The sequence below is a fragment of the Amblyraja radiata genome, chromosome 25 (genome assembly GCF_010909765.2).
Source record: "Amblyraja radiata isolate CabotCenter1 chromosome 25, sAmbRad1.1.pri, whole genome shotgun sequence".
NCBI lineage: Eukaryota > Metazoa > Chordata > Chondrichthyes > Rajiformes > Rajidae > Amblyraja > Amblyraja radiata.
The window spans coordinates 37,509,015-37,523,527 of NC_045980.1; the positions used below are offsets into that span (position 1 = coordinate 37,509,015).

Genomic DNA, 14,513 nt, shown 5'->3' on the forward strand with positions numbered 1-14,513 from the left:
TTGTTGATCAATATATAAGACAGATTTTCTACATTATAACACTCACAATGCCCTCCATAATGTTTGGGACAAAGACCCATCATTTATATATTTGCCTCTACTCCACAATTTGAGATTTGTAATAGAAAAAAAATCACATGTGGTTAAAGTGCACATTGCCAGATTTTATTAAAGGGTATTTTTATACATTTTGGTTTCACCATGTAGAAATTACAGCAGTGTTTATACATAGTCCCCCCATTTCAGGGCACCATAATGTTTGGGACACAACAATGTCATGTAAATGAAAGTAGTCATGTTTAGTATTTTGTTGCATATCCTTTGCATGCAATGACTGCTTGAAGTCTGCAATTCATGGACATCACCAGTTGCTGGGTGTCTTCTCTGGTGATGCTCTGCCAGCCTGTATTGCAGCCATCTTTAGCTTATGCTTGTTTTGGGGGCTGGTCCCCTTCAGTTTTCTTTTCAGCATATAAAAGGCATGCTCAATTGGGTTCAGATCAGGTGATTGACTTGGCCACTCAAGAATTGACCATTTTTTAGCTTTGAAAAACTCCTTTTGCTTTAGCAGTATGTTTGGGATCATTGTCTTGCTGTAGAATGAACCGCCGGCCAATGGGTTTTGTGGCATTTGTTTGAACTTGAGCTGATAGGATGTGTCTATACACTTCAGAATTCATTATGCTACTACCATCAGCAGTTGTATCATCAATGAAGATAAGTGAGCCAGTACCTTCAGCAGCCATAGATGCCTAGGCCATAACACCCCACCACTGTGTTTCACAGATGAGATGGTATGCTTTGGATCTTGGGCAGTTCCTTCTCTCCTCCATACTTTGCTCTTGCCATCACTCTGATATAAGTTAATCTTAGTCTCATCTGTCCACAAGACCTTTTTCCAGAACTGTGGTTGCTACTTCTTGGCAAACTGTATCCTGGCCATCCTATTTTTGCGGCTAACCAGTGGTTTGCATCTTGCAGTGTAGCATTTGGATTTCTGTTCATGAAGTCTTCTGTGGACAGTGGTCATTGACAAATCCACACCTGACTCCTGAAGAGTGTTTCTGATCTGTCGGACAGGTGTTTGGGGATTTTTCTTTATTATAGAGAGAATTCTTCTGTCATCAGCTGTGGAGGTCTTCCTTGGCCTGCCAGTCACTTTATGATTAGTAAGCTCACCGATGCTCTCGTTCTTCTTAATGATGTTCCAAATAGTTGATTTCAGTAAGCCTAAGGTTGGCTGATGTCTCTAACAGTTTTATTCCTGTTTCTCAGTCTCATAATGGCTTCTTTATCTGTCATTGACACAACTTTGTTGATAAACAGCAAAGTTTCCAAATGTGATGGAAAGACTAGGTGCTGAGAGCTCTCTTATACATGCATTAAGGAGGCAAAAATACACCTGAGCAATTACAAACACCCGTGAAGTCGTGTCCCAAACATTATGGTGCCCTGAAATGGGGGGACTCTGTATAAATCTGACAATGTGCACTTTAACCACATGTGATTTCTTTCTATAATAAATCTCAAATTGTGGAGTACAGAGGCAAATAAATAAATGATGGGCCTTTATCGCACACATAATGGAGGGCACTGTATAGTACTTCACTGGGGTACGGAGGGTTCAAAATGTGTTGTATGTTCATTGTTTTCCCTTCCTTTTGAAACATATTTATTGTCACATATATTAAGAACTGCTTCATGCATCATTCCTAATTGTAGATTCTGCTGCTACAGAGATTTTCTCTGTGGTACAATTCCTGAAGCATGAAGTTGCATTATTATAGTTGGAGGAGTAATGGCTAAGCACCACCATGTTGTCAGGATAAATATGCTGGATTTAGTCCAATAAATATTTAGGAATAGGTTTCAAATAAACATGCTCCAAGTTTTCCAAATTCAAAGATAATTTAAGAGTGGTTGATGTTCACACGTTGGAAAATGTGTACAAGATGCATATTGAATCGTATCATTTCTAATAAAACTTGAACTAACCGCAAACAATCGGTGCTAAACATAACAAAGGTCTACTTTGCGCATGTTTCTAAAAATTATGGTAATCATTCCTATAAAATAGTTAACACGAAGAATGCCATTGCATTCCTGCACCAAGTGAACCACGACTGCATTGCAATATTAGCAAAACAATTTCTAGAATACTGTGAGTTAACATTGTTCCCGTCTGTTATACTTCTAATTCTACTTTATAATATTTTCAGATATCTTGTACAAAAGATGTACGAATTTCGAAAGCTGAAAAGGCCTTCAGTACTCAAAGGGTTAATCCTTCAACCAAACAAGTGAATATCCTTTTTTGTTTGTTTGTTTTTCTGAATGTGCAGGACATTTAACATTTGGAGGGCGATTGTAACATTTCAATCTGCAATACACCCATTAGAAATTCAGAATCCAACTCAGCTTGAAAATGCTACATTGTATCCAAAATGTAAAAAGCCAAATAAATATATTGTTCTAAAAGTTGAATAATTATTCTTTAAAGATATTGATTCATTTGTTCCTTTACTATTTGCAAATTGGAAAATAAATGTAGCAAAAGATTAGAGTTACTTCTATAAAGCAGTAAGTTAGAAATTGTTTGGTCTTCTGCCTGTGCTGTCAAAAATGTCCTTGAAATGATGATGTTGCTGTAACATTGCTGTTTGAGGCTAGGGAGTGTGGGAGGATGCTGGCATTGCAATATGTTTATTTTTAGAACCATGGCTAGCCAAATAGAAGAGGAATCTGGAGATATTTCTAAAAATCACCTCAGATATATTCTTTAAAATTGAAATGCTCTTTCTATGTGAGGAACGTAAAGATGTAGCAGTGTAGTCTGAAGGGGAGACGGGAAATGCAATATTAATTTATTTTCCCATTAGTTGTCGTTGAGGACCAGGCTTTTCTAAACTAATGAAAGGTGGCTCTGTTAGGACTCTGCGATTGCTTTGTTAGGTGCTTTGTATAGCTTTCATGCCCCAATATCAGTGCACAAAACCAACAGTGTGTGCTCCTAAAATGAGATTTTCTTATCATTTATTTTACTGTGGCGTAATTGGAACTTAGCAGCATATTAAGAGTCTCATAAGTGACATTTGTATTTTGTTGTTTTGACCCAGGGGAAGCAGGGAGCATTTCTGCCTTCTCTTTTATTTGTCATACTAATCCCTTTGATGTGCATGCTGCTATAGAGTTCTAAATAGAGCCATGCACAATGGTTAAAAGGGTTTTTTGCTGTTTCTTGACCCGTCAGCTTAAAGAACTTGCCGTTTTTTAGTAAATTGAATGGATCTCCTTCATTATCATTTAAATGAGCCCGTATCCTTCCAAATGCTTAAATTTGAATGTGGTTGTAAAGCTGTGATAATTTGAAATATTCATTCCCTCAAGGGTAACATTTCAGAGGCACTGAATGCCATTGTTACATGTTCTCATATTTTTCTGGGTGAGATGGGAAAATAGCCTGGTAATTGTCTGCTGAGCCTCCAGAATGGGTGCTCCAGTTAGTCGAGACATTGGCTCTAATTGTCATGAGGGGGGGTTGCTGATGAATCATGGTGTATGCACGCAGCAGCCATGGCCAAATTGAGTGATATAGCCTGAGCCATGTGCAAATTGGCAATTATTAGCACAGCAGAAAGGCTGGCAGGTGTAGAATGCCTTCTGAGGTTTTGATTGAAAAAGGAAATAGCAAAATTTCTGTGATGAAGGCTGGTTGATTAGGGCTGATGAAGCAAGTATGGCTGGCTAGCTCAAACCTGACTGAAGTGGAGATGCACCGATTATTGGAATATTTGATTAAATTCAGATTACAGCACCGGTCGATTATTAATTTCATAGCTGAATACTCTTTCGGCTACCACATGCTTGCTAAAGAGCCAATGATTAGTGCCTGTCTCATGATGGAAAATGTTTCTTCAGCACTACTCTGCAGCTTTTGTGTCGCTCACAGTAATTTCTGTCACAGTTTATCATAAAACAGATGGTCACTCTTGGTTTAAATCCATTGAATTGAGGTAGCATGTGTGCTTTGTTCTAGTCAGTTGTGATAGATTGTATGGAAATGTACGAGTGTTGCATTGCATTGTAATTTGCCAACACACTTTGTGTTAATATAATTTAATTTGTGAATTGTACTTCATTTTATTTCTATCCTTACCCAGAATCCAATATGTGTATTATAAAACTAACACCATTAAAAGAGGAAACTTGCGTTTCCATGCACACAATATTCTCATCCCACTCCCCACCCCCAAGTTGCATCATCAGCCCTAATGAGGCAGTAAGTTTCTAAATTAACATTCTAGCATTGTAGCTGACTTGAAATTGAACTTGGGACCTCGGGATTACACGACACTGTTTGCAATATCTGCTGCACTTGATTGATCTCAAGATTAGAAAAGGTTATCATTATGACTGCGCATCTATGACTAGGAGGCTGAATATACCAAATGGGGCCATAAGAATTGTTGGTCTAATCTGATCTTGGCCTCGGCTTCATTTTCCTGTCTACTCCTCATATCTTTGATGTGAACATCTTATCCACTTCAGTCTGAAGAAGGGTTCCGACCCAAAACATCACCTATCCGTGTTCCCCATAGATGCAGCCTGACCCGCTGAGTTACTCCAGAACTTTGTGTCTTTTGTAAACCAGCACCTGCAGTTCCTTGTTGCTCTTCATCTCTACCTCAAATGGATTACCTCTCATTCTGAAACAATACCTCCTAGTTGTAGATTTGCCCTCAAAGAGAAATATGGTCTCAGCATCTATCTTGCCAAGCTTCTTGGGAAGCTTATGCTTACTTTTCAGATATCTTTGCCTAATGGTTTTCTCTGGGCATCTGACTTAGTAGATTAAAATGAGACATGGACTCTTGTTGGAAATCCTGGCCTGGATCTTGCTAAAGCAATGCTGGTGATACTGTCAGCATTGCCTGTCATTACATTGCAAAATTAACTGCAACTTTGGCATTTCTACAGACCAGCCTCTGGCTACCTGTTCCTTCAGTTACAACTTTGGCATCTCCCCGATGATGTGAAAAATGTATTAAAAAAGCAGGATATATTCAATCTATTGATGGATGCTGCTCCTAATCATTATCAACTTGTTCACACATGTTCATTTTGGATTTTGCCTGAATCACAGCTCATTATAGCATTGGTCTTAAAATGGGACATAGAACTGAATTAGGGTGAATGTTGAACCTCCCTTGATATTAAGAAGGCATTTGATTATGGCATCAAGGAGCTATAGTCAAAATGAACTCCATTGGCATCAGAGAGGAAATGCTCCCAAGACTGGAGTCATGCCTTGAATCAGGGAGATGCTTGTGATTGTTGGAGGCCTGTCATTCCACCCCAGTGCTTTGCTGTAAGAGATGCTCAGAGCAGTGTTCTAGACCCAATCATCTTCAGCTGATTCATCAATGACATTTCTTACATTATAATAAGGGTGTTCACTGGTGATTGCACAATGTTCAAGTCCTTTTTCAAACCCTCAGAAAATGAAGCAGTCCACTCATCTAGGCTTGTCACTAACAACTGCCACAGAAAAGTGCCAGACAATGTCCATCTACAAGAGAAAATCTAATCATCTGGCAACTCCCTCCCTGTCAAATTCTAGGGGAGGATGAGAAAGAAGGTAGTGTCACCATTGGATAGAAATGCAGCTGATCTGGCCACATAAATCCATTGACTACAAGAAAAGTTCTTAAGTTGGGCATGTAACGTAACTCCTGGCATGCCAGACTCTTGTACACCATGTACAAGCCAGGCCAGGAACATGATGGAAGCACTCATTAATTGCCAGGATGAGCACAATAATGCTGCTTCTTCTTCTTTCGTGTGGCGTGCACAGCCTAAAGTTGTTGGACAACTTGTTCTATTTGATCTTCCGTTTGTGCACGTCGAGTTGATTGCATTAGTCGAAACAGGGCGGACCACGTGAAGGTTGCAATCTTCCACCCCACAATAATGCTGAAGAAACTCAATACCATTCAGGACAAAGCAATGCCTGTCTTGCTGGCCTAGTCTTTCCTTTTTTAAGCATCCCCTCAGAGTTAAGGACGACATGCCTCCACTGCAATTCTATGTTGCTGAGGTGTTTGAGGCTGTTGGGGTCCTGCAGATTCTGCTACTTGCAGCTGCTTCAAAGAATGCCTACAATTCAGTTATAATCATATAACCATATAACAATTACAGCACGGAAACAGGACATCTCGGCCCTTCTAGTCCGTGCTGAACACTTACTCTCACCAAGTCCCATCTACCTGCACTCAGACCTAATCCTCCATTCCTTTCCCGTCTATATACCTATCCAATTTATTTTTAAATGATAAAATCGAACCTGCCTCCACCACTTCCACTGAAAGCTCATTCCACACAGCTACCACTCTCTGAGTAAAGAAGTTCCCCCTCATGTTACCCCTGAACTTTTGTCTCTTAATTCTCAAATCATGTCCTCTTGTTTGAATCTTCCCTACTCTCAATGGAAAAAAGTTTCTCCACGTCAACTCTGTCTATCCCTCTCATAATTTTAAAGACCTCTATCAAGTCCCCTCTTAACCTTCTGCGCTCCAAAGAATAAAGACCTATCTTGTTCAACCTTTCTCTGTAACTTAGGTGCTGAAACCCAGGCAACATTCTAGTAAATCTCCTCTGTACTCTATCTATTTTGTTGACATCTTTCCTATAATTTGGCGACCAAAATTGTACACCATACTCCAGAATTGGCCTCACCAATGCCTTGTACAATTTTAACATTACATCCCAACTTCTATACTCAATGTTCTGATTTATAAAGGCCAGCACACCAAAAGCTTTCTTTACCACCCTATCTACATGAGATTCCACCTTCAGGGAATTATGCACAGTTATTCCTAGATCCCTCTGTTCAACTGCATTCCTCAATTCGCTACCATTTACCATGTACGTCCTATTTTGATTTGTCATGCCAAGATGTAGCACCTCACACTTATCAGCATTAAACTCCATCTGCCATCTTTCAGCCCACTCTTCCAAATGGCCTAAATCTCTCTGTAGACTTTGAAAATCTACTTCATTATCCACAACACCACCTATCTTAGTATCATCTGCATACTTACTAATCCAATTTACCATCATCCAGATCATTTATGTATATGACAAACAACAGTGGACCCAACACAGATCCCTGAGGCACCCCACTAGTCACCGGCCTCCAACCTGACAAACAGTTATCCACCATTACTCTCTGGTATCTCCCATTCAGCCACTGTTGAATCCATCTTGCTACTCCACTATTAATACCCAACAATTGAACCTTCTTAACCAACCTTCCATGTGGAACCTTGTCAAAGGCCTTACTGAAGTCCATATAGACAACATCCACCGCTTTACTCTCATCAATTTCCCTAGTAACCTCTTCAAAAAATTCAAGAAGATTAGTCAAACATGATCTTCCAGGCAAAAATCCATGTTGACTGTTCCTAATCAGACCCTGTTTATCCAGATGATGATATATATTATCTCTAAGTATCCTTTTCATTAATTTTCCCACCACTGATGTCAAACTAACAGGTCTATAATTGCTAGGTTTACTCTTAGAACCCTTTTTAAACTATGGAACAACATGCGCAGTACGCCAATCCTCCGGCACCATTCCAGTTTCTAATGACATTTGAAATATTTCTGTCATAGCCCCTGCTATTTCTAACTTCCTTCAATGTTCTAAGGAATATCCTGTCAGAATCTGGAGACTTATCCACTTTTATATTTTTCAAAAGTGTCAGTACTTCCTCCTCTTTGATCCTCAGTTTCCATAGCTACTCTACTTGTTTCCTTTACCTCACATAATTCAATATCCTTCTCCTTGTGAATACCGAAGAAAATAAATTGTTCAATATCTCCCCCATCTCTTTTGGCTCTGCAGATAGCTGTCCACTCTGACTCTCTAATGGACCAATTTTATCCCTCGTTATCCTTTTGCTATTAATATAGCTGTAGAAACCCTTTGGATTTACTTTCACCTTACTTGCCAAAGCAACCTCATATCTTTTAGCTTTTCTAATTTCTTTCGTAAGATTCTTTTTACATTCTTTATACTCAAGCACCTCATTTACTCCATGCTGCCTATAATTATTGTAGATCTCTCAATTTTTCCGAACCCAGTGTCCAATTTGCCTTGAAAACCATGACTCTTTCCAATTATTACTCTTTCCTTTCAACCGAACAGGGACATAAAAATTCTGTGCTCTTAAAATGTCACCTTTAAATGTCCTCCATTTCTCTTCTACATCCTTCCCATAAAACAAAATGTCCCAATTCACTCTTTTTAAATCCTTTCGCATCTTGTCAAAGTTAGCCTTTCTCCAATCAAAAATCGCAATCCTTGGTCCAGTTCTGACCTTCTCCATAATTATATTGAAACTAATGGTATTGTGATCACTGGACCCGAAGTGCTCCCCAACACATACCTCCGCCACCTGACCTGTCTCATTTCCGAACAGGAGGTCCAGCACTGCCCCTTCTCTAGTAGGTACCTCTATGTATTGCTGCAAAAACTATCCTGCACACATTTTACCAACTCCAAACCATCCAGCCCTTTTACAGAATGTGTTTCCCAGTCTATGTGTGGAAAATTGAAATCTTCCATAATTACTACCTTGTGCTTACTACTAATATCTGCTATCTCCTTACATACTTGCTCTTCCAATTCTCGCTCCCCATTAGGCAGTCTATAATACACCCCTATAAGTGTTACTACACCTTTCCCATTTCTCAGTTCCACCCAAATAGCCTCCCTAGACGAGCCCTCTAATCTATCCTGCCAAAGCACTGCTGTAATATCTTCCCTGACAAGCAATGCAACACCTCCACCTCTTGCCCCTCCAATTGTATGGTTAGGCATTTTTCTTTCAAAATCTTGAATTTCTTTAAATGCCCTCATAATTTCTTTAATAACATCTAAAGTTTTTCACATTGTTAAACCTGACTCATTTTTACTTCCCTATTTTCCATCTCGTTTCTTGAAAAGAGGAGTCGCACTTGCTATTTTCTAAACTAATGGAAACATGTTCAAATTTTGTGAAATTTAACGTACGCATCAACTACCATCAGCCACTTTTTGTAACACTGGCACAAAGTCGATTACAGCCTGGAGATGTCACTGTCAGCTCAACAATTGAGAACATCCTTGAATTATTTCTTCTTTCTACCTGATCTCTCTTGCTGATGGAACTTGGATTCCTGTTTCTGGAGTTTGATATGTAAGAAAGAACTGATGATGCTGGTTTAAATCGAAGGTAGACACAAAATGTTGGAGGCTTTAGAGGGCAGAAGTCTGAAGAAGGGTCTCGACCCGAAACGTCGCCCATTCCTTCTCTCCAGAGATGCTGCCTGTCCCGCTGAGTTACTCCAGCATTTTGTGTCCACCTCTGGAGTTTGATGTTGGACATATGAATTGTCCTCGAATCTAGCAGCTTAAAGACAATAGCTTTGGTCTAATCAGTTTCCCTAAAGGTCTAACAATCAGCAAAGCTTCTTTGCCAACTTTACCAGCTGTCCAAATGGCAAAACAGTTTTTTTTTACTTTCTTCATTTTGAATAGTTGTTGAATGTTGACACAAGTTAATATTTTGGTGCTTAATTTTTCAACAAATAAAATCATCAAAAACCACTTAGAAATAATTAAAAACATTAAAATATACTAAAATAAATAAATTTAACCTACCTTCCACTTTGCTATATGACTGCAACTCTATAATTCCCTTTGAAATTGAAGGGTCTCAGATTCTGTGTCGGGTACTACCTGCGCAGTATCAGAGAACTGATCCCATTGGTGAAGTATCTGAAGGATAAAGCTTCATCCCTGAACATTGGAGTCAATACCAACTTTGGTAAGCTAGGGAATGCATGCATGCATGGAGGGCACAAATTTACTGTTGATTGATGTAAAAACAGAAGTTTTATATGGAATTGCTGGTATTTGCCATTGAGATTTGTACCACTATTAATATTCCTATTTTTTTTTAATTGTTTTGATATTTCACATCTGCTTTTGAGTGTAGGCTAGTCTATAATATATCATAATGTAAGTTTATATAAAGCGTTTTCATTCCCTGCATGCTGACTCTGAGAATTATCAAATATAATTGACCAGTCAGCCAACTACCTGGATGCCATAGTCTATTTGAGTGATGACTGGCAACAACTAGCATTGGGGAAAAAGCAAGTTCTACTACTAATTGCCTAATCTCTGTGGACAGGTTTCTTTGAGGTTACTGGCAAGTGTCATTGTTTTGCCACTGACCACAAACTCCTGCTCCTTAACATATAATACCAAACATAGATGACCTTGGCAGATAGAGGGAATGCATCATATTTTGAGATTTTGGCTTTTTATTCATTCTTACAAAATAAATGTATAAACCCTCACTCTTTTGGATGGAATTGCCTGGTTCCATCTATGCAAATAAACAATGTGACAATTTACAAAATATTTGCCAGTCCAATGAATTGTACTTGCGTTGAACCATTAACAAAGCAAACACACAGAGGTACTTCACATAATCCTCACTCAAAATGATAATCAGCTCCCTAAAGCATAGGGCAAAGTTGTGAACCAATACTGTAATTACCAATAAAGGCAAGTCTTTGAACAAGTAAAGCATTGTTGCTCAGTCATCAGAAACCCTCCATTATAAGGCCTGTAACTGGGTATTAATAACATTATGAAAGTTTAATGCAAAATCTAATCATTTTTTCCCCTTTCTTTCCCCAACAGAGTTCTGCACATTCGTTTTCAGGACGAGGATACTCTGTAAGTCATTGCAAATTTTCCAATGTCATACACAGATTCTCACGGGTAATGGTATTCTGTTTCATAGCTAATTTGTCATATTTCTGCATCTACATGCCTGCACGGTCATTTATTCAAAGTTCAAAATTGTGAATTGGTTTTCTCGTGTAGGATTTTGTGACAATCATAAGGGTAAAGTTAGTTTCTACTTGGTTTGCAAAAGATCTGTAATTGTGAAAATACTGGGTTTAGCCAGCTGCAGCATATTTCAGTTGCTCACCTCAAATATGTTCAAAATATGTCCACCATATTGTACATGAAAGCCTTACATGGAATGCTTTTGTGTTGTTCTTGAGGATTCTGGTAAGGTAGCATGTTATTATGAGAAGGTACTAATGAGAATTTTTCCTTCCGAGCTTAACATATTAAGAGTTAACCATGTTCCGTGTGCCTGGAGTCACAAAGGTGAAACTTAGTAGGGATAACAGGGATAACTAAAGCATTTTGTTGATAATTCTAAACATTATTTATCACGTGCAAAATCTCAACATTTTAAGGAAGGCCAATATGGCATGTTTATACATATTCAAAAGCAGCCAAAATATTGTGTTACTCTTTTGCTTTTATAGTGCATGCAAATTATATTTCTATGCAAATAATAATTTCACAGCATCTTGTCTGAATTGATCAACTGCCCATGCCAGTGCTTGGATCCAGCATGGTTTTACTTCTTGCTCTTCAGCAAGATGATTGAGAGTGCTGTTGGAAAGTAAGGCTATGCCAGCATTTATGATATGAATGAATAACCAACTAATTAAACCAGTGCAGAAACTGCTCTCTAAGATTGTGGACTATGGTTTAACATCTGTGAAGCAAAACAGCTACTTCCTGATTGTATAAGTCTTTTTGCTCAATGTTGCAACTTAGCAAAGTTATGCCATTTGTATTTTTTAATTACGTCTATACCATTTTCAGTGATGGATAAAAATTGTTTTCAAGATGTGATGTTGCTATTTCAGCAGTATCTTGTTCAGATATACTGCATGAAGAAAATAATAAGAACATCACACAGACAATATAAATCCTTTATTTTGAGAAAGCTATTGTTGAATTGCAGTTGGTTGATGATGAGGTTAAAACCTTTGGAGCATTTGTGTTTATTCATTCTGCATAAATTAAGGTGGGAATATTGAATGTATTGACAAGGGATGCAGATACGTAAATAACAATGGATCTGCCGCTCTTTGTTACTAATGCAGAATGTTGTGGGGCAGTTAACAGCCTAAACTGGGGCTCAATACTGTCATTCTTCCAAAAGATACTTGCTCGTGTTCATCTGATATTCTAAAATCGCACATAATATTCTTTTAAAATATATCCTACTTCTGTAATGTCATCCTAATCTTTAAAGCATGCTTCATTGTGCCACATTATTTTTTGATGTATTTATTACAGTTAGACGTAGTATGAAATTGTTACAGTGGTCCTTACCAGCGGGAATTTTCTCTGACATGCTGCATTGTGGGGATCCTCAGTACCCATGGCCTGTTCCTTTAAGGTAATCCTTTAGCTTTTACTCCACTTTTCCAAAGTCACCACACTTGTCCTGAATTCCTTCTACATTATCTTACTCCCATGAACCACGATCCTTGAATACCATCCCTTTCCCTGACTTCCCCACTTCCTAATCCACAGGCCTTGTGCATCAGGGAAAATGCTTCACGGGTGCAGAGCACTGCAATGCTGCACTCTGAGACATCAGTACACCTGTCCTTGGACAGGAGAGGGCATGACATAGGAGGAGCTCAACTGTCACCACCAACCCAATCGACACAGTGACTCCTATCAAAATCTTATTGCCCTGCACTATCGAGTAATTAAAAATAAACCTTGACACTTGTCCAAACCCTTCTCCCCGAGTCTAATGTTGGTCTCAGCTAGTTGGCCATTTTGGCCTTGCTAATTAAATGACCTAATATGTGAGAAAAACATTCCGTAGAAACACATCTCCCATCTCTGCATACAACACGGGATTCAATGCAAGGAGTGTGATCGAGTTACAGAAAATCACACAATTGCAGATTTTCTAGGAGCACAACCCTTCCATTATGTGAGGATTGCTTGTATGAGCAATGTAACTGATATTGAATGAATAATTAGTTTGTCTCAATGTTATATTAATTCATCAGCAATATAGGACATTTTATTATGGCATAAAATGCAGTATTGTAGTATTTTTTAGGGACTTTTAATTGCAGTGGAATGTTTCACCCAAAAATGATTATTATTGTTACATTTTACTGGTGTTTTAGTTGTATTATGCATCAATATGTTGATCTGTTTTTCTTTAAAACAGTATGATCTTATCATTACGAGCTCACCTTAACAGGATTTAATGACTGACTCCTTCAATGTGTGCCAGAGTTTTGTTAGCTTAAAATAGTAGTAGTTCTATGTTTTCATTTCTATGGGAACTCTACAGAGTTATGATTTTTGTAAACAGAGTGGGTATCAATGAATAACTGTTTAATTCCAAGAACTAGTATAATCACCAGGGGTAGCAAATATTATGCTTTTATAATGATATACAGTGCATTCAGGAAGTATTCAGACCCCTTCACATTTTCCACATTTTGTTACGTTACAGCCCTATTCTAAAATGGATTAAATTCATTTTTTAAATCATCAATCTACACACAATACCCATAATAAAAAAGTGAAAACAGGTGTTTAGAATTTTTGCAAAGTAATTAAAAATAAATAACTGAAATATCACACTTACATAAGTATTCAGACCCTTTACTCAGTACTTTGTTGAGGCACCTTTGGCAGCGATTACAGCCTCATGTCTCGTTGGGTATGACGCTATAAGCTTGGCACACCTATATTTGGGTAATTTCTCCCATTCTTCTCTGCAGATCCTCTCGAGCTCTGTCAGGTTGGATAGGGAGCGTCGATGCACAGCTATTTTCAAGCCCCTTCAGAGATGCTCGATCGGGTTCAAGTCCGGGCTCTGGCTGGGCCACTCAAGGACATTCACAGACTTGTCACGAAGCCACTCCTGCTTTGTCTTGGCTGTGTGCTTAGGGTAATTGTCCTGTTGGAAGGTGAACCTCTGCCCCAGTCTGAGGTCCAGAACGCTCTGGAGCAGGTTTTCATGAAGGATCTCTCTGTACTTTGCTCCGTTCATCTTTCCCTCTATCCTGACTAGTCTCCCAGTTCCTGCTGCTGAAAACATCCCCACAGCATGATGCTGCCACCACCATGCTTCACCATAGGTATAATATTGGCCAGGTGATGAGCAGTGCCTGGTTTCCTCCAGACGTGACGCTTGGTATTCAGGCCAAAGAGTTCGATCTTGGTTTCACCAGACCAGAGAATCTTGTTTCTCATGGTCTGTGAGTCCTTTAGGTGCCTTTTGGCAAACTCCAAGCGGGCTGTCATGTGCCTTTTACTGAAGAGTGGCTTCCGTCTGGCCACTCTACCATAAAGACCTGATTGGTGGAGTGTTGCAGATATTGTTGTCCTTCTGGAAGGTTCTCCACAGAGGAAATCTGTCAGAGTGACCATCGGGTTCTTGGTCACACCAAGGTCTCTCTCCCTGTTTGGTCGGGTGGCCAGCTCTTTGAAGAGTCCTGGTGGTTCCAAGGTTATTCCATTTAAGAATGACGGAGGCCACTGTGCTCTTCGGGACCTGCAATGCTGCAGAAATTGTTTTATACCCTTCCCCAGATCTGTG

General features: G+C 39.0%; 1 protein-coding gene across 9 annotated transcripts in view; it reads left to right on the forward strand.

Moving 5' to 3' along the window:
* The window catches only part of fbrsl1 (fibrosin like 1), a 541,590-nt gene that overhangs the window by 240,383 nt on the left and 286,694 nt on the right, over positions 1–14,513 (forward strand). For 6 of the 9 annotated variants that reach the window (XM_033043936.1, XM_033043932.1, XM_033043931.1 and 3 more), the window contains 2 exons: positions 2,220–2,300; positions 10,760–10,795. In XM_033043936.1, coding sequence (XP_032899827.1) covers positions 2,220–2,300; positions 10,760–10,795 — 117 coding nt within the window. The remainder of the gene's footprint in view (positions 1–2,219; positions 2,301–10,759; positions 10,796–14,513) is intronic. The other 3 variants (XM_033043935.1, XM_033043938.1, XM_033043940.1) reach the window with 1 other exon arrangement.